This window comes from Mesoplodon densirostris, chromosome 16 (assembly GCF_025265405.1).
Source record: "Mesoplodon densirostris isolate mMesDen1 chromosome 16, mMesDen1 primary haplotype, whole genome shotgun sequence".
NCBI classification, from domain to species: Eukaryota; Metazoa; Chordata; class Mammalia; order Artiodactyla; family Ziphiidae; genus Mesoplodon; species Mesoplodon densirostris.
The window spans coordinates 87,986,762-88,006,466 of record NC_082676.1 but is presented as its reverse complement, the minus strand read 5'-3'; the positions used below and the strand labels follow the sequence as shown (position 1 = coordinate 88,006,466).

The 19,705-nt window shown below is 63.1% G+C and overlaps 2 protein-coding genes across 4 annotated transcripts in view; one reads left to right on the top strand and one right to left on the bottom strand.

The window, feature by feature from the left end:
* Nucleotides 1-6,148: 6,148 nt before the first annotated feature.
* On the top strand, nucleotides 6,149-12,485 carry LOC132476128 (cytochrome P450 2W1). Its single transcript, XM_060077885.1, is given in 11 exon segments — nucleotides 6,149-6,340; nucleotides 7,342-7,489; nucleotides 7,804-7,953; nucleotides 8,021-8,178; nucleotides 9,453-9,626; nucleotides 9,958-10,096; nucleotides 10,183-10,224; nucleotides 10,227-10,366; nucleotides 10,690-10,831; nucleotides 10,959-11,344; nucleotides 11,583-12,485. Coding segments are annotated over 10 exon segments (1,482 nt in total). The 3' UTR covers nucleotides 11,156-11,344; nucleotides 11,583-12,485.
* A 5,255-nt stretch (nucleotides 12,486-17,740) lies between these two features.
* C16H7orf50 (chromosome 16 C7orf50 homolog) overlaps nucleotides 17,741-19,705 on the bottom strand; it is a 98,695-nt gene continuing 96,730 nt past the window's right edge. For all 3 annotated transcript variants that reach the window (XM_060077731.1, XM_060077730.1, XM_060077732.1), the window contains one exon: nucleotides 17,741-18,419. In XM_060077731.1, coding sequence (XP_059933714.1) covers nucleotides 18,234-18,419 — 186 coding nt within the window. In that variant the 3' untranslated portion in view covers nucleotides 17,741-18,233. The remainder of the gene's footprint in view (nucleotides 18,420-19,705) is intronic.

The window sequence follows — 19,705 nt, the reverse complement described above, 5'->3', positions numbered from 1 at the left end:
TGCGCTTCCACTGCAGGGGGCGCAGTTTCGATCCCCGGTGGGGAAACTAAGATCCCACATGCTATGTGGTGCGGCCAATCAATCAATCTATGAAAATAAAAAAATATTTTTGTAGAATGAACGTAGTTGGGCAGGTATTATTATTCTCGTGTCACACGTAGAGACACAGAGAGGTCAAGCCCCTTGGCTTGAGGTCAAGAGACGCCACCGAAATGAGAAGCCCATGCACCACAACCAAGAGTAGCCCCTGCTCACCGCAACTAGAGAAAGCCGGCGCGCAGCAAGGAAGACCCAACGCAGCCAAAGATAAACAAATAAATAAAATTAATTTATTAAAAAAAAAAAGTCACATAGCATTGCCTCCGCCGTGGTCACAAGCTCCCACTCAAATTCAAGGGCAGGGGCTTCCCTGGTGGCGCAGTGGTTGAGAATCCGCCTGCTAATGCAGGGGACACGGGTTCGAGCCCTGGTCTGGGAAGATCCCACATGCCACGGAGCAACTAGGTCCGTGAGCCACAACGACTGAGCCTGCGCGTCTGGAGCCTGTGCTCTGCAACAAGAGGCCGCCATAGTGAGAGGCGCCTGCGCACCGCGATGAAGAGTGGCCCCCGCTTGCCACAACTAGAGAAAGCCCTCGCACAGAAACGAAGACGCAACACAGCAAAAATAAATAAATTAAATTAATAAAAACTCCTACCCCCAACATCTTCTTTAAAAAAAAAAAAAAAGGCTTCCCTGGTGGCGCAGTGGTTGAGAGTCCGCCTGCCGATGCAGGGGACACGAGTTCGTACCCCGGTCCGGGAAGAACCCACATGCCACGGAGCGGCTAGGCCCGTGAGCCATAGCCACTGGGCCTGCGCGTCCTGAGCCTGTGCTCCGCAACGGGAGAGGCCACAACGGTGAGAGGCCCACGTACCGCAAAAAAAAAAAAAAAAAAAAAATTCAAGGGCAGGGCCCCTGCTCTCCACGGGCGGAGGGCAAATTATACGAAGAGCTTACGGGCTGGGCGCTGTCATTGCAACATGCCATCTGCCTCAGCTAACAAGTGGATGGAAGGGCTGAGTGTGGAGCCAGGTGTGTGCAACTCCAGACCCCTCTAGGGAACACCCTGCACCTCGGGTGTCAAGGCCAGGTATGACCTGAGCCCCAGTCGGAGCCTGGCGACCCCTGGCCAGCGGGGCCTGGCCAATCAGGTCTGACCAGAACAATTCCCAGGCTTCTGCCTGAGTACCAGGACAGAGCCAGTGGAACTGCGCACCGGACTGCGGCTAGGAGGACGCGAGCCTGGGCGGTCGGCTGTCGTCTGGCCACCGTCACTCTCCCCAGAGTGCAGCCAGCAGACCCAGGAGCAAGGAGAATTCATCCAGATCCTAATAACATCATCTGGTCCCTGGATCAACCCTTGCCTGAAACTAACAGATAGCTGATCTTTCCACTTTGACAAATTCTGCTGTCAAAGTGTAATTTTCAAAAGGCTTTCAGCCAAATATATACTGAGCACATGTCAGAATTTTATCTCACCCGTTAACAAGGGAACGAGTCTAGATGGCAAGGCTGGTTCAGAGAAGAATGTCAAACCCTGACGGATCCACGTGCAGTCAGAGAAGGAGCTCGGGAACGAACGAGACTGCTGAGCTGGGCTCAGGAGTTAATGTCTAACATTGATGTCAGGTTAATGTCTTAACAGGACAATAAAGCCACAACCTTGCTTATCTTCTCCGCCAGACAGAAGTCATCTGCATGTTTATGGGGGAAAATCACCTGCACTTTTCCTATTTTCCGCAAGTTAACCTCCAGCTTCGCGGCACCTGGGCCTGGTCGATAATAAACGGCAAGTCAGAGAAAGCAACCCTCCCGGGCTGAACGGCACCCGGCAGGCTGGTTAGACAGTGACCCCGCGAAGGGACACATGTCACCCATTTGCCTTGTCTCTGCAAGTGGGGTAATTCTCTGAACTCTGCTTCCACGGTCTCCTGGGGCTGCCCTAACAGGACCACAGCCTAGGGGGCTGAAAACACCATCAACTCACACCCTGTAAGCTCTGGAGGCTGGTGTCGCAGGGCCATCTCCCAACAGCAGCTCCGGCGGAGGGGGAGGAGGTCCTTCCTGCCCCTTTCAGCTTCTGGGGCTCCCACGTTCCTTGGCTTGTGGCCATGGCCTGCACCTCTGCCTCTGTCACTGCACGAGAGGCAGGATGGCCTCTCTGAAGACCCGCCCTCCAAACAAGGTCCTATTCTGAGGTTCTGGGTGGATGTGAACGTTGGGGGGACGCCCTTCGACCCAGTGCCCTGCTCCAGCCAGTTTGGGGTTTCTTCCCTATGAAGAGTCCCACCAGGCACAGAACCCTTGGGTTCAGGTGCCTGCGATGCAGAGGCAGGCCCCACACCGGGGGCTGGGGGGGCCCTTCTGGACCCCAGGGTGTGGGCGCCACCTCAAAGTTCAGGGGTCACGAGCTTGAAAAATCACTCTTTTTGCCAAGAAAAGGGACCGGCTGGCCTGGAGCAGAGCTCAGGAGACGCCCCAGCATTTGGTGTCAGACGTCGGGGGGCAGGAAATGAAGGCACGGCGGAGACCAGGGACGCCCGGAGGAGGCGGCTCCTCCTGAGGCCCTGCAGACGCGGGGGCAGGAGGGGCCTCGCCTGGGGTGTGGAGCGTCGGGGGTGCAGCCACTTCCCCCAGTGGGAAGCAACCCCTTGGCTCAGGTAGCGCTGCCAGGAAGTTATCTTACAGCGACCGGGCAGCTGTGCACAGGGACGGGCACACAGGCTTTTTTTTAAATAAATTTATTTCTTTTTGGCTGCGTTGGGTCTTCGTTGCTGTGTGCGGGCTTTTCTCTAGTTGCGGCGAGTGGGGGCTGCTCTTCGTTGTGGTGCGCGGGCTTCACATTGCGGTGGCTTCTCCTGTTGAAGAGCACGGGCTCTAGGCGCGCAGGCTTCAGTAGTTGCAGCACGTGGGCTTCAGTAGTTGTGGCTCGCGGGCTCTAGAGCCCAGGCTCAGTAGTTGTGGCGCACGGGCTTAGTTGCTCCGCAGCACGTGGGATCTTCCCGGCCCAGGGCTCGAACCTGTGTCCCCTGCGTTGGCAGGTGGATTCTTAACCACTGCGCCACCACGGAAGCCCCACACAGGTATTTTTAGCAGGAGGTTCATAAGGGCCTGAGACGGACTGATGGACAGGCAGGCCCAACCCAGCAACAAGGCAGCAGTTACGTGGTGGGAAGGAGGCCCCTGCTTGGTCCTGGCTACATCGTTACCATAAAAATAAAATGCGGAGACTCTGGCTGATGGAGATGTTCACTGTCCTGAATGTGGTGAAGGTTCCCTGGGTGTCTACGCATCTCAGCTCGTCCAATTGTACGCTTTTACATGCGCTGTTTACCGTACGTCAATAAACTTGTAAAAAAAAAAAAAAAAGCGTGTACACGACAGGGTGCATCTCTGATGGATGCACAAGGAAGTGGTACGGTGGGGAGGGCGCTCACCTTGCTGAGGGACTGGGTGGACTTCCGGACTCTTTGCTGGTGTGTGTCTGTCACCTACTGGAATAGACAAATATCCCAACTCATACCTAGGAACCAGCCCTGCCCACACCCACCGCGCAGCTGAGGACACTTTCCTGCTGCCGAATGCCCAGTTTGCTGCGGCCCCGGGACCTCACGCAGGCGCAGCCTGTGCCACAGGTTGCTGGAGGCTGGCAGGACCCTTTCCGAGGGCTGGGCGGGGGCGAGGGGGGCGAGGGGGCGGGTGGGCGCAGCAGCTCTTTCTAGGAGTTTGTCTGCGAAAGCAGTGGAGCGTGAGGGGGGGATTTTATTATCGTCGTTGCTGTTAGTTCAGGGTGCGGGGCGGGGGGAAGGCGCTGGGTGAGCTGAGGAAAGGCGATGGGGCTGGCGGTGCCGGAGAGACGCCCGCAGGCCCTGCCGGCGCCGCCTGTGGGGACTGCCGGGCTCGGCCCCGGGACGCTGCAGACAGAGCAGCGTGGGCCGCCCAGGGGACGGGCCCCGGAAAGCTCGGACTGGACCCTTTGAGAGCCGTCCACCTCCCCTGTCCCAGACTCTTCTAGAACCTTGCCCCTCCCCCATCCATTCCCCCTTACCTTGGCTCCCCTCCTCCAAGGGTGACTCCAAGGCTAGGTCACAGGTCATAGATATCGGCTGTGGCCTCTGTCTCTCGAATACTCACTCTTGAAGACTAAAAATACAAGTCCCCGCCACCCCCCCGCCGGGTTCCAGAGGCCAGAGGCCCGAGCCAGCTCCCTGGCCCCACCGACCTCCCTCCTCCCGGGGAGCCCTGTGGTTTCCCCGGGATAATCTCCTGCCCTGTGGTCGGAAGACGATGACCAGCAGCCCCAGTCCATCTTCCACCGAATTCCTTTGCTGGGACCCGAGACACTCACGTCCTGGGGCCTCACTGCCCATCCCCCTGCTCCGCCCCGCCCATGACCTTACTCCGCTGCGCACCCCCACCCCGCACTGGACGGACGCCTCCCAGCTGAGCCTGCTTCCGGGTGACCCCGCCAGGCTGTCGGGGGCTGGAGCCGTGCAGGACAGACGCCGCTCTGCCGGTACCGGTCCCGACACGTCCTCCCCAGCGGCACCATCCAACTGCAGGGGCCGCCTGTTCCTCGGGGCCCGACCTCGCCAACCTGGATGGGGAGGGCCCCCACAGGGACCCTGAGTCCGTCTCCAGCGCCTCGGCCACACTGCACTCCCATCACGAGGGTCCTTCCCGCTCGGCCACCCGGGCGGGGCTCCCGTGGCCATGACCCGGGCCTTCCCAGAGCCCCTTCTGGCTCAGACCTCCAGGCTCTGCACAGGCTGTTCCCTCTGCGAGAATGCCCCTCCTCCTGTGACCCACCTCTCCAGCTCCGACACCCAAGGCACTTCCCGTGGCAAGGTCGCTGCCACACGGGGAGGGACCTTTTAGGATCCCTGTGCCACCAGTTTCGGTAGCCCTAGCTCCTGACCGAGCCTGGTACACGCAGGCACTCAGTAAATGCACGCTGGACTAATTAAGTGAACTGTCCTGGGCGTACAGGAGCCCCAGGCTATGCACCCAGTAGGGGCCTTGGTACCGGCCACTCAGCCCAAACGATCCGGAGACCCAGCAGTCAGAGAGGGGTCCTCCCTCACTGCAGCTCCACGGCTGTGTATCTGGACGGTCTGCCCGTGAGGTAGTGAGCACCCGGTCACAGGAGGTGTGCAAATCGGGGCTCAGAGTGGGTAAGGGCCCTCAGGCTGCCTTAGCTCTGGGGTTTGCATAGGGGTATGCATGGTGCCCCAGGAGACAGGCCTCGGGGTGAGGGGCCCAGGGGCGCGGATGGGGTTCCCGCAGCCTCGTGTTGGGAGCAGGCGCAGCCACTTCTGCTGCCAACAGCCCTCCCACCCCTCAGAGCTCGTTCCCCAAACAGCACCTCCTCCCCTCCCAGCTGGGCCACCAGGGTTTAGCAGGACACAGTGCAGCCCAGATGGGCGGGGGGTTCGTGAGCCCGGCCGCCGGTCGCCAAGCCCAGCCCTGCCTGAGGGGTGGGCCCCTCTGAGCGACCCACCGCCTCCCCGAACCCCCGCCTCGTCCCCGCGCAGCCAGGGCCTCCTGCCTGGGTGACAGTGCTTGAAAAGCCACCAAGGAGCAGACCGCCACTCGGGCGACCTCTCCGCCGGGGCCTCTGAAGTCCCAGGATTTGAGGCGTTTGCTGTGCAGACCTCGTGGGCCACTCCACTCCTGGTGTCCTCCCCTGGCCCCAGGCAGAGAGGAGCTGGGCGGACACAGGTGGTGGTGGGTTTGGAAGAGGCCAAGGGGTCCTTCAGAGGGAGGCTCAGAGCCTGGGGAGGACGGGGCCCAAGGCCCCTGAGCCCCGGTTCTGATGGGGAGACCGGGCAGAGGCCGAGACCTGTGGGGAGAAGACTGGCCGCCATGCGGTGCGCTCCCCAGCAAGGCAGAGCCCCCAGATGGCCCCCAGCCCCACTAGGCCCCTGTCACAGACTGGACCTCACATACCACGCACGCCTGTGGCTTTAAGCCGCCTGGCTGTCCCCTGCAAACTGCTCATTCCACATTCTTCGGGTGGTGGGATGGGTGGGGCTCCCCGGAGGCCTATAAGGCACAGGGGGGGCGGCGCCCGGGAAGGGAGCTGGGGCCTCGCCACGCTGTCCTCATGGCCCTGCTGCTTGTGGGGCTCCTGCTGCTCCTGGGGCTCTGGGGGCTCCTCCGCACCTGCACCCACACCTCCTCCCCGGCCCCCCGCTGGCCCCCGGGGCCGCGCCCGCTGCCCCTCATCGGGAGCCTACATTTGCTGCGAGTGTCACAGCAGGACCAGTCGTTGATGGAGGTAGGTCAGGGCAGGCACGTCCTCGGCTGGGCTCTGCGCCTGGGCCCCTGCCAGCCCTGAAGGCACCCCAGCCCCATCTCGGGAAAGCTGAGCCCCCAATTTCCAGGACCCCTGTGGGGTGGGAGGTTCGTGCCCAGCCTGATGCTGGGCCGACAGGGGACACAGGAGGCCCAAGTGCCTGCGTCGCCTCGGGGAAGAGAAAGACATTCCACCCCACAGAAAAACGGATGGGCAGACCAAGGAGCAGGGGGCCAGGAGTAGCAGGCCCGGAGGGCTCACTGGAGAAGGCAGCTTTTGATGAGTGCCTGCAGGAGGGCCAGGTTTGGGGGCGGCAGAGGTCTGGCGGCGGGAAGGACCAGGACCAGCGCAGAGAAGTGCCCGCGGCCTGGTGGGTGTGGCTCCTCCCACCTGGGCTGGAGGCTGAACACCCTTGCCCACCTTGAGCTGGCTGACCCGGTGAAGCAGAGGCACAGGCCTGGCCCCGCCCTCGAGGGCCATCCAGCCCGCCCACTGCCCCCCACCGCCCCCCCGGACTGAGCTCCAGCTCCCATGATCACTTGGCTGAGGTGCTTCCAGGACCCAATCATGAGGCCGCCTGGTGGCCCCCAGGCCCTGCAGGTGGGTGGGGAGCCGTGATGACCCGCGAAGTCAGGCTGCAGGCACCAGGGTTCTCAGGCCTGTGCCCAGTGCCAGGCCCTGGAGGCCACCGTCTGCACGCCGGTGGCAGACCGGGCAGTGGACAGGAGTGCAGGCCCTGCTCCATCCGTGTGATCCACAGCAACTCACTTCCCGCCCCCAGGCCTCAGTTTCCCCATCTGTAAACTGGGGACACAACAGCCCTCCCGTCTCAGGCAGGGGTGCCAGGAGGACAGAAGGGAGGGGGCACACACAGAGGCCCAGGGGCCTCCCTGAGTCTTCCACATATGGGTGGGTGGGGCCTGAGGGGCTCCAGGGGACCTGGGGGCGGGGCAGCAGGCTGATCCCTGCCTGTCCCTGCCAACTCGCGGAAGGAACAGTAGGGGCCGGTGTTCACTGTCCACCTGGGGCGCCAGAAGACGGTGGTGCTGACCGGCTACAAGGCGGTGAGGGAGGCCCTGGTGGGCACCGGACAGGAGCTGGCCGGCCGACCCCCCATCGCCATCTTCCAGCTCATCCAGGGAGGCGGGGGTAGGTGTGTGGTGGGGTAAGGGGGCTTCTGCCAGGCAGAGAGGGACCAAGGAGAAGGGTCGGTCCCTCTACCTCCGGCAGCTGGGAGAGTGCTCCCAGTGTGGCCCAGGGGGAGCACCAGGGTGTCCACGTGGCAGGCTGGGCACACCGGGGACCAGGGCACACCAGAAAGGGCTGGGCCAGCCGAGGCCAGCTCCAGGGGCCAGGCTTGGGGGAGGGAGGGAGGCCCCAGCCAGGCCCCCACCCCGTCAGTCAGCCCCCCGTTGCTCCCTCCTGCATCACCCGGGCTGCTTACGGGGGTGTCCGGCCCGCAGGCATCTTCTTCTCCTCCGGGGAGCGCTGGAGGGCCGCCCGCAAGCTCACCGTGCGCACCCTCCACGGCCTGGGCGTGGGGAGGGCGCCCGTGGCCGTCAAGGTCCTGCAGGAGCTGAGGTGCCTCACGGCACAGATGGACAGCTACGGAGGTGAGTGGGGGCTGGCGCACCCCCTTCCCGGGGGCCCCTCAGCTCTGAGGCCTCTCTCCACCCGCAGGCCGGCCCTTCCCGCTGGCCCTGCTCGGCTGGGCTCCCTCCAACATCACCTTCATGCTCCTCTTCGGCCAGCGGTTCGACTACCGGGATCCCGTGTTCATGTCCCTGATGGGCCTCATCGACCAGGTCATGGTCCTCTTGGGGACGCCCAGCCTGCAGGTGAGAGGTCGCTGCTCCCCGCTTGGTGCGTGGGGGCAGGGAGAGCCGAGCTGCCGCCTCGGGGAAGCAGCACGGCAGGCCCCAGGCGCGCTTCCACCGGCCACGCGACCCCAGGCCAGTCTCCTGTGCTCCTGGGAAACGAGGGGCAGCGGTCCTCGCCTCGTCCTCCACACCTTCCGTCAGCAATAGAGGCATCTGCTCGGAGGTGCGGGTGGGAGCCGGGCATTTCTTCCCCGGACATGGGGCTTGATGTCCTCCAGGCCCCCAGCCCTTGAACCGGGGGTCCTCCTTCAGGGTCAGGAATCACAGGGATCAGTCCTGATTCTCAGAACCCCCAGGGCTGTGTGCATTTCATTCTTTTCCAGAATGTAAACTGTTCTCATTTGTGGCCACCGTTACCAGTTTCAACCATACCGTGCTCAGGCACGCATGTTGAGGCGGGGTAGGCACGGATGCTGGCGCGTGGCTCACGTGCACTCCTCAGCCCCACCTCTCCAGGACCCGAGCCCATGGGCGTGGGGCGGGCACTCACGGCTTGGGTCCTGATTCTAAGTCATCCCTCGCGGCTGGAGGAGGCTCGGACGGGCCGGAAGATTTGGCCTCCGCCCGAGAGTAGCCTGGCCGAGTTCCGCCAGGGAGCCCCAGGAAGATGCAGGCCAGAGGGTCGGGGGCTCCAGGGAGACAGAACGTTCCGTGGCCTTCCATGCCTGTGCCCCGTGTGATGGCTCACATTCTGGGGGACACGGTGGTGCGAGTGTAGCCCGAGGGCGGCTGACAGCCGTGTCAGACAGGCTGTGCCGCGAGCCCCGTTTCACGGCGTCGTGAGCTGAAACTCTGAAGTTTGCAAGTCCCCTTCTGTTTTTCTCACGACGCAGCACATCCAAAGTTAGTTCCACAGCGGCAGCCCTCGCCCTTCTCCCTCGTCCCCGCTTTGGTGGGTGGGGAGCAGGGGTCGTGATGGCAGGCTCCCGCTATGACTTGCACGGACCCCCGGGGGGTCACCTATTGAGCGGCCCCACCTTCCGGCACTCAGGTGGACGACTTCATCAGAGCCCCCTGGGACTGCTGGTCCCACGGGGAGGGTGAGGGAGGGGCCCCGTGAGCAGGGAGCGGGTGCCCCCTTGTGGCACCTCTACCCGGGGTCTGGGGCTGCGCCAGGGCCCCCCCCCACAGGTGAGCACACCTGCCGGAGTACGGATCCGCCCCTCGCCAGGTGGGGCTGTAGCGCCTGTGCCCTCACCCCCCCACCACGCCGTCTTGCCCCCTGACCCCAGCTGTTCAACATCTACCCTTGGCTCGGGGCCCTCCTCCAGCTGCACCGGCCCGTCCTGCGGAAGGTGGAGGCGGTGCGGGCCATCCTGAGGACCCTCCTGGAGGCACGGCGGCCCCCCACGCCTGGGCGAGGGCCCGTGCGGAGCTACCTGGACGCCCTGATCCAGCAGGGCCAGGTGCGGGCGAGACCCACCCCACAACCCAAGAGGCCTGGGGGGCATCCCGGGGCCCCAGCCAGGAGGAGAGGGGCTGGGGAGGGAGCCGTGCTGGCCCTATGCCATAGCTCCACCTCCTGGGGGGGGCCTCTCTGAGCCTCAGTCTCCTTATCTGTGAAATGGGGCGGTTGGGAGGCCATGGTGAACCCAGAATGTCGTAGGTGCTCTGTAGATCCTGGCGCTATCCTTCCCGCCAGGCCTCTGTCTTCTATGCCTTTCTTGAGCCTGGGGCTGGGTCGGGGGGTCCATGAAGCCAGCCTCCAGCTGAGCCCAGCCCCACCCACCTCTGCAGGGGAAAGACCCCGGGGGCCTGTTTGCCGAGGCCAATGTGGTGGCCTGTGCTCTGGACATGGTCATGGCTGGCACAGAGGCCACGTCCACCACGCTGCAGTGGGCCGCCCTCCTGGTGGGCAAGCACCCGAGCGTGCAGGGTGAGGCCGTGAGCCCGTTCCCGCAGGGCCCAGGACCGAGGGGCAGAGGCTTTCCAGGACGCTGGCACCCACCCTCTTGCCCGCAGGCCGGGTGCAGGAGGAGCTGGACCGAGTGCTGGGGCCTGGGCGCCCCCCCGGCTGGAGGACCAGCGCTCCCTGCCCTACACCAACGCCGTGCTGCACGAGGTCCAGCGCTTCATCACCCTCCTTCCCCATGTGCCGCGGTGCACAGCCTCCGACACCCAGCTGGGTGGCTACCTGCTCCCCAAGGTGGGAGGGTCAGGCTCCCCCAACCCCGACCTGTTCCTCTCGTTCACGGTGGATGGGGCTGTGGGTCTCAGGGACTCAGGTGCCTGATGCCAGGGCTCCCCGTAGGAGGCAGGAGACGGGTTCATTGGGGGGCAGCCCTCGGCCTCACAGCCCCTCACAGCAGACCCGGGGCCACACCACGGGGGTCACCTGGGGTTAAGCACGAACCCCCAGCAGACCCCTGCCAGGCCCTGCCCTGCCTTCCCACCCCCCTCAGGGCGCCCTCCCCGTGGTCTCCGCCTGGGTGGACGGGGCGTCCATCTGTCCACCTGCCACCCTCACAGGGCACGCCCGTGGTGCCCCTCCTGAGCTCCGTGCTCCTGGACAAGACGCAGTGGGAGACCCCCCGCCAGTTCAACCCGGGCCACTTCCTGGATGCCGACGGGCGCTTCGTGAAGCAGGCGGCCTTCCTGCCTTTTTCTGCAGGTACCGCAGCCCCGCGGGCGGCGGCCTGGTCCCCGGGGCCTCGAGAGCTCAGGGTCCCCAGCCCACAGGGCTCCCCCTGCCCCGCCACGGCCTCCGGCACCCACTCTGCACCCCGCGTCCCCTGCAGGCTGCCGCGTCTGCGTCGGGGAGAGCCTGGCTAGGTCGGAGCTGTTCCTGCTGTTCGCAGGCCTTCTGCAGAGGTACCGCCTGCTGCCCCAGCCTGGCCTCAGCGCCGCCACCCTGGACACCACGCCCACCCTGGCCTTCACCACGCGGCCGCCGGCCCAGGCCCTGTGTGCGGTGCCCAGGCTGCAGGGGCGCTGACCACGAGAGGCCTGGCCTGACTATGGGACAAAGTCCCAGGGCCGGGGAGGGTCTGAGTCACTCCCAGCTTGGGGTGCTTGGCAGGTGATGGAGACAGGACGGAAGGACGGATGGCTCCCCCCCACTGGGCTCTCTGCCGTGGCCACCACAGGCTGCGTATCCCAACCCCGGCCGGAGAGCCCCACCCAGGTCTGACCCCATTCTCCCTCTCTCAGGCCCCGCACCACAGGGCAGAGCTGGGTTCCCTCCTCCCTCCATCCCTACACCCCCGGGCATCGCTGCTGCCTGTCTGCACCTGGGCCCCCTGCAGACCCTCCAGGGCGTCCCCCCACCCCCACGGGCACAGCAGCCCCTCACAGGCCTCCCCTGGGCTCCCCGCTGCTCCCTCCTGCATCCCCCTCCACACTTTCCCCATCTGGTTCCCCAGCAGGGCCAGCGTCACCAGACAACACCTGCCAGGCACAGAGGTGCCACCCACCTGCAGCTGGGGATGCAGGCAGATGGCAGGGGCTGCTGGGCTCCGGGATGACGTCCACCAGAGGCCAGCCTCAGACCAGCGTTCCCGTTTGCTCTGTGCCGTGCCAGGCCCTGCCCTGGGTCCAGCGGGTCTCCTGCAGACCCCACCCCGTTCTCAGAGGTCCTGGGCACCGTGCCCAGGCAGCACTCTGCCCCTGGAGCCAGGCCCCTGAGCCCTGGGGCCACCACAGAGACGCCCTTAGCAGAAGACCAGCTAGCCGAGGGGCAGCAGCCACCCAGAGGGCTCAGGCGGGGCTCAGGCGGGAAGGATGAGCAGGAGTCTGCAGGGAAGCCGCCTCCACAAGCCCCTCCCCAACTCCTCTTCCACATCTGCCCCCAGACCCTCCCCATGAACCGGTTCCTTGTCTCTGGGTGGAGGTCACCTCTCTGAGGAAGAGCACACAGAGGGGCCAGCTGGCGGTGGGTGGAGGGCCGGGGCCCGGGACATAGCAGGAGGTTAGCAATGCTGGCGGATTCTGCACAAAGTGCTGAGATCACACCGATGCCTTCCCAACACCTTCTCCATGAGCTGGATGGGGGCCAACAAGCCGCGGCTTCCGCCCTCCTGGAGCTCGGAGCTTGCCGACCGGACCGGAGGGAGGCACAGGGCTGGGGGCACACAGGAAAAGCCTCTTTTCCCAGCTGGGCACCAGAGGGCCTTCCTGGAGGAGGGTGGACACTGGGGAGCATCAGATGAGTACAAATTAAAAAGCCTGACCACGCTAAGTGTCACTGACCATGTGGGGAGGCTACCCTCGGGACGTGAACTGGTGAGCAAGGTGGGCTGGGAGAGCAAGGCCCAGGGCTTCCAGTGCCAGGCACCCTGTGACCCTCCAGGGGGTTCAAACGGAACGACCCAGGATGCACCAGTCAGCACACAGACCTTGGGGCAGGGGTGGGGGGTGGGGGGAGGGGAAGCTGCCTAATAACGAAGAGCAGGGCTGGGGCCACGACACGTCACGGGGGGCCCGGGAGGGGGCTGGGAGAGGGGAAGCGCGGGCTTCACTGCGCCCTTCTCTTCTTGTCGGTTTGGAACAGCTGGCGCTGGACGTGGGGCGCAGGGAGCCCGCCTCGCCCGGGGCACAGCCGAGGTACCAAGCTTCATTCTGCAGGGTGGGGGCAGAATGTTCCGGAGCCCACGGAACTGGCCCAAAGCTGCTGTGGGAAGAGACTCGGCTTTCTGGCAGCGGGTCCTGGTGGGAGGAGGTGGGTACAGCTGTAAGGAGGGAAAATACTAGCATCGCCATCGCAAGGCCCCCGCTCTCTGCCGTGGACCCAGAGCAGGAACCGTGGCCGCGGCACCTCCCGGGACATCCCGCTGGGCCCAGGTGCAGGACCCAGAAGCTAAGGCGCTTATTTTCTAACTTATAAGAATAGGTGTCAAAATGAACCACTTTCAAAGGTGATGTTTGTTTTCTCAAAAGAATCTGATTGGTTGGTTGACATTTTATGGCAGTTATTTTAATTTGCCATAAACAAATTTAAAAAGCCATCCTGCTGGGTTGGAAGGGGGTAGATCCTGGCAGAAAAGGTTTTAAAAATGTGCTGCTCCGACTTCCCTGCTGGCGCAGTGGTTAAGAATCTGCCTGCCGGGCTTCCCTGGTGGCGCAGTGGTTGAGAGTCCGCCTGCCAATGCAGGGGACACGGGTTCGTGCCCCGGTCCGGGAAGATCCCACATGCCGTGGAGCGGCTGGTCCCGTGAGCCATGGCCGCTGAGCCTGCGCGTCCGGAGCCTGTGCTCCGCAACAGGAGAGGCCACAGCAGTGAGAGACCCACATACCGCAAAAAAAAAAAAAAAAAAAAAGAATCCGCCTGCCAAGGCAGGGCACACGGGTTTGAGCCCTGGTCTGGGAAGATCCCACATGCCGCGGAGCAAATAAGTCCATGCGCCACAACTACTGAGCCTGCGCTCCACAACAAGAGAAGCCACCCAATGAGAAGCCCACGCACCGCAACGAAGAGTAGCCCCCGCTCGCTGCAACTAGAGGAAGCCCACACGCAGCAACGGAGACCCCACACAGCCAAAAATAAATAAATAAAATAAACAAATTTTTTAAAAATAATAAATAAATAAATAATAAATAAAAATACAAATGCGCTGCTGCTCTGGGCAGCCCGGCCACAGGTGGCCTTGGTGGCTTGAATGCAGCTGAGGGGGCAGGGGCGCTGGCAGGCAGAGACACAGCTGGGAACAACGGTGACCCCGGGGTGTCCGTGCATGGCGGAGGGAGTTGGGGAACCCTGTTTCTGGGCAGAGGCTCTGGTGGGGACGGGTCTTCATTGGGGGGACGCGCCTGGGACGTCAGGCGGGGGCTCTACCCCATGACCTCCAAGCCGGTGGCCCATCTTGCAGGCCTGGACTTCCCGGGCCGGTGCCCAGGCATCCAGATCACTGCAGCTTGGTGCCCTCAGGTGGTGGGTTGCTTGTCACCTGCACCAGAGCACCTCCACCTCCCACCCCAGGGGGTGGTCACCCCAGTCCAGATGCACATCTGAGGGGGACTGGGCAGAGGGCTGGTGTGAGTGAGACCCTCGTCACCCCAGTCCAGGGCTTGGGCCCCACCCTCTCTCGGCAGGGGACCCAGGCCTCCATTCTCAGGTTCCCCTTGCCCCCACCTTGAAATGGCCAGAGCCGGGCCAGTTGGCTGGGGCCCAGGAGAGCCAAGAGCACCTAGCCTCTGGGGATACCGATCCCTTGGCCCTGCTTTATGTTGACACGAACGCAGCACATTTTGCCAAGTTTGACGTCTGTCGTCTGACCCACGAAACCAGCCCCTGGACCCGCGTGCCGGACTCAGACAGTCTGAAAGCTTCTTCAGCTCCTCAGCAAGGGATGTGGGACTAGGAACTGGGGACAGTGGACATCTGCCCGGCCCCTGGGGCTGCCCCCGACCCCTGCTGAAAGGCAGAAGCCCTCCCCGCTATCCAGTGTGCAGATCGACACCTGGGTGGGAGCTGGCGGGTCAGTCATCTCACATTCTAGTTGGTTTTGTTTCATTTTTTAAAGTATTTTTCTTAACTGTGGTAAAACATAGAAAACATAAAATGTATCGTCCTACCCACTTCTCAGTGTCCAGTTCAGGAACATCAAGACCATTCACACTGCTGAGCAACCACCACCACCCACGCACAGAACATTCTCGTATTCCCAAACTGAGACTCCGTCCCCATTAAACACCAACTCCCCTCCCCTCCCCCAGCCCTGGGCCCCCACCCCCTCCTTTCTGTCTCTGTGACCTTGACTCCTCCAGGGACCTCGCAGAAGTGGAATTGCACAGTACTTGTCCTTCTGTAATGGTTTATTTCACTGAGCATCATGTCCTCAAGGCCCATCACGATGTGTCATCTTCCTCCCTTCTAAAGGCTGAGTCATAGCCCATCGGACGGATGAAGCACCTTTTAGCCGCTCACCCTTTGTCGGACACTCCAAGCTTCAGCTCCTGTTTCTTGCTGGCCGTGCGGCTTTTGGGAGAAGCCTCCGCGGGCAGACGTCCATCAGGGGACCCCTGGCATCGTCGGTCAGGAGGGGGCAGATGGGCTCGGCGTGAGGACTGGGCCCACGCGGGTTGGTCAGTCCCTGGACAGTCTGTTCCCACGGCTGCAGTGCCCTGGCCTCTTGGTCTTGAGGGGGAACCTTTGGGGGCCGGCGGGTGGCTCTTGGTCCAGATCTGCCTTTGGTTCCAGGGCTGGCCCCTGGCCACACCGCATCAGCCCCAAACCACAAGCGAACTCTCCAGAACAGACATACAGGCTGCGGTCTCGGCTCCCGGGTCTGCAGGGACTTTGACTGGAGACGATCTTCTGTGAGTCCAGGACCCGACGGTGTTGCGTGGCCGCCACCCACCTTGCAGGGCAAACCCGTGGTGGGGGAGAGCACACTGCGGGCAGGGGTCCCGGCTCGGGCGTCTAACTTCCCGAGGCCCCTCTGTCTCAGCTTCCTTCCTGCTGCGTGGGGGCGGCACATCAAGGACACTCTGGCTGGTCACTGTATCCTTACAGGACCGACGGGACACGCTCAACACCAGTTTACCCAAAGTGGACACGAACCTCCTGGGGGCGCAGAAGCAGCTGAGTCCCCACATCCCACAGGCGAGGCCAACAGGAAAACACCTGCTTCTCAGACATAAACCCGACAACTACCGGCTCCGTGGCGGTGGCTTCCTCGGAGGGCCGGGGCATGGGGGGCTGAGGGCCGGGGTGCGGGGGACTGAGGGCCAGGGCGCGGGGGGCTAAGGGCCAGGGTGCGGGGGGCTGAGGTTCTGACGGGCCAGTGGGCTTGACCGCACCTCAGAAAAAGCCCCGCCAGCCCCGCCAGCCCCATCCTGATCCCTCGGGGTGCCATGGCCGCTGACCTGACGGACGCCCGGGACTTCAACAACAGGTGGGGGCGCTCCACCCGCCCCCTCAGGGAGATGCTCCTCAGCCTACGGACGGACACGGCAGCCGGCGAGCCTAGTACCCGTGTGCAGCCACCAGGCTCAGACCCTCCACATCAACTGACCCCTGGGGCCATCAGAGTGCCACCTCTGACCACACAGGGACCCCAGGAACCGCCTGGACCCTGAGCTTGGTCCCACATCAAGCGATGCATCACCTCCCCTGCACCTACTGCCAGGGGGACGCCGCAGAGGACAGCACTGCACACCCTAACGGGAGCCCCCTAGTCGGTGTCCGAGAGCCTCTGTGCACAAGTGAGGGGAGCACCTGGCTCTCCTGGGCCGTTTCCCATTAACAGGAAACGAGGACCCAGTACCCACCACGTTTCCCTTTTCGATTTGGCTGCCAGGAAACCCAGAGCTATGTTCTTGATCAGTCAACCCGGATTCCTTAAAGAGAACCTGCCTCTTCCCTGTGTCCTGTGGACCTTCCTTTATTGTACGTCTATTTCTCAGTGTTTTTAAAATGCCCCAAAGCTTAGGAACAGTGAGGTTGGCACCCGGGCGGCTGCATCATCCACAGATTATCTGCAGAACTGCGATGGCTTGTTGTCACAGGGTGCTTTCCCGTCGGGGACCTCACCTCACCTGAGGGCCTCCAGGAGGGCTGGGCCTCCTCACTCCACCTCCAAGGTCTGCAAGGCCGAAGGAGGTGCCTGGCCAGTGGCTCCCACCCAAAACTGGACATGTATGTGTGTGTGCCCAGTGGGCAGGGGGGCAGGCCAGATGCCCCTCAGGGAGCAGCACAGCAGCCCCTTTCATGGGGGGAAGCAGAAGAGACTTTGGCATGGACGAGACTCGCCACGTGGGGTGGCGTGACCTTGAGTCCAGGGTCGGGGTCACAGGTGACAAGAGGGAAAGGCCCCAAATGGTCAGCGAGGGACCTGCCTGGGCCCTTGAGACGTGTGGCCCTCCTGGGCTCAGGTCACCCCTCCTCAGGCCACCACCCCCACCTCCGCCATTCAGACACTGAATTGAACTGAACTGAACTGGGGAGGCTGCTCTGAGGCGAGATCCCCGAGGGCCACGGTCGGGGCCCAGCCGAGCCAGGAGTGGCCACAGGAAGGCCCGGGACCTCATTCTGGAATAAAGGGCTCCTGTTACCCACGGGCTGTCAGCATGGAATTCACGAGAGCTGCCCACGTGACGCAACCGCTCGGGCTCTGCTTTCCTACTGCCCCGTGGCTACATGGCTCACAAACCTGCAACGGGAGCAGGACTCCGGGCTCGGCGCCCCCTGCTTCACTCGGGGTCACCTGGGGCGGCTCCCCCAACCCCATCACGGCGGCCTCGAAGCCACGTAGTGCCCATGCGTCTCCCAGGCTGGAAGCCGACCAGGCCCGAGGGGCAGAGCGTCACAGACTCGGTGGAGAGTTTCAAAACTGCAGAGTCACCCGCCACCACGTCTGACTGTCTGTGGAGACGGCCTGGCCGCACGCGCTCCTCCGGGGACGGGGGACAGAGCAGGTGCTTCCCGGCTGGGCAGGTGCGGGAGGGCAGTGCGTGTCCCCTGAAACATGGCCTGAAGAGCAGGGGTCAGCCTGCAGCCAGAAGACTACACGAGGGGCTCGCCTGGACGCCGTCCCGGGAGGCCACGGGGCCCACGCCCCACAGGCAGGGAGCAAGTCACACGACAAGAGCCACGGCCTCCAGAGGCCGGTTTTTATTGAAAATACACCCAGGTTTTCCCTGTAAGTGGCCAGCGGAGCCGTGGCCTGCCTGCGGAAGGAGACGAGATGGATGAGCCACAGCCCAGGCCCCTAGGTGAACACAGGCAGGGGGCCAGGCGGCCGGCACCGAGGGACCGCCAGACCCATGGGAGGGGGGGGGCCCAAGCTCCCACACGGATGGACCACAGCTGGCGGGGAGGGCCAGCTCTGGTGATCTCTAAGACACCCCGGGGACAAAAACAGGCATTTCCCTCAATAAGCAACTTCCTTGGGGGCCTGAGGGTCACTGGGAGGCCAGCTTATTTCAGAGTGACTGCGTCTGCTGTGAAGGGGTTAAAACCGTCACATCCCCTATAAACAATTCCTGGCCAAGGAATCAGGAGAGAGAAGTGGTCCCTCCAAGGGTCAGGGGCCAGGAGGGCCAGGGACCCCACCCCTGCACCCCCGAGCCGCCTGCTAGGAGAGCAGCTGCAGCACCTGCCGGACGCGCTGGGTCCTCCCCGGCAGCGGGGCGTCGGCGCTGGCACCTGCTTCATCCAGCTCCCGCATCAGCACCTCTGCCTTCTGCACCGTCAGCTCGCGGGCCCGGCCCCTGAGCCCCTCCAGGTAGGCCAGCAAGGTGGAGAAGTGCTCGTCGGGGACCTGGACGGGGCAGAGAACAGTCGTCAGGGCTGGGCGGGTGGCGCGTGGAGACTCAGGATGTCCACACAGGATGTCCACACTGTGGGCCCCGGGCCTGCAAGGGGACCGTCCAGCCCTCAGCACCCTCAGGCCGGGCCCCGAGGATTTGCTCCAGGACGACGGGCTGGGGGAGGTGGAAACGGCGGCCAGCCCGCTGTCCTCTGCTGGCCCCCACTCTTCTCCCCACAGACTCTGGCTTGCGTTCCCGAGGCTGGCAGATGTCAGTTTTCACGCCCTCCTGAAATGCCACTAAATCAACAGTAAGCAGATACGTTTTTAAAGAGATAAATCGGGCTTCCCTGGTGGCGCAGTGGTTAAGAATCCGCCTGCCAATGCAGGGGACGTGGGTTCAAGCCCTGGTCCGGGAAGATCCCACATGCCGTGGAGCAACTAAGCCCACGTGCCACAACTCCTGAGCCCATGAGCCACAACTACTGAGCCCGTGTGCCACAACTACTGAAGCCCACGTGCCTAGAGCCTGTGCTCCACAACAAGAGAAGCCACCGCAATGAGAAGGCCTCGCACCACAATGAAGAGTAGCCCCCGCTCGCCGCAACTAGAGAAAGTCCGTGTGCAGCAACAAAGACCCAATGCAACCAAAAATAAAAATATATAAATAAATTTATTTTAAAAAATAATAATAAAAAAATAATAGAGAGATAAATCTCTTAGAACAAAGAGAGTAGAGGAACAGATAAGAGTGACAACGTTTTGGGGCTGGAGATGAATGATGGTGACTCAGCAGATCTGATGAAGGTGAAGCTTAAGCTGAGAAACGCAAACCATGCTGTAGACCACCCGGCCCCCGAGCCTGGGACTCCGGAACTGGCTGTGTGGGTACTTCCGGAAGTGAGAGTAAAGATGGGGCTAAAAACAGGGGCGACCGGAAGTCCACTTCAAAGACAGCTAGTGACTCACACTGACTTCAAAACCTGAGGGCCACAGGGAGGAGGGGCAGGTGCCCTGAGCTGGCCCAGTGGGGAGTGGGCGTGGGGCTGTGCAGGAGTGGGGGGTGGTCCTGGGGAAGGAGGACCGGGCAGCACCCCGCAGCCTGGGGCTCCGATTCCTGCGGTGTCGCTGGCTTGGCTCGGCCCAGGCTTTGCACCCCGCTGTCGCCCACCCGCCCAACAGCCACGGCCTGATTTCAGAACTCAGCTCACAGGTGCCTCCTCCACGGAGGGTCGCCCACCCCCCATCAAGTGCACGCAGGGCAGAGTCCGCCCTCAACTTCCTTGCCGGTGGAGCCA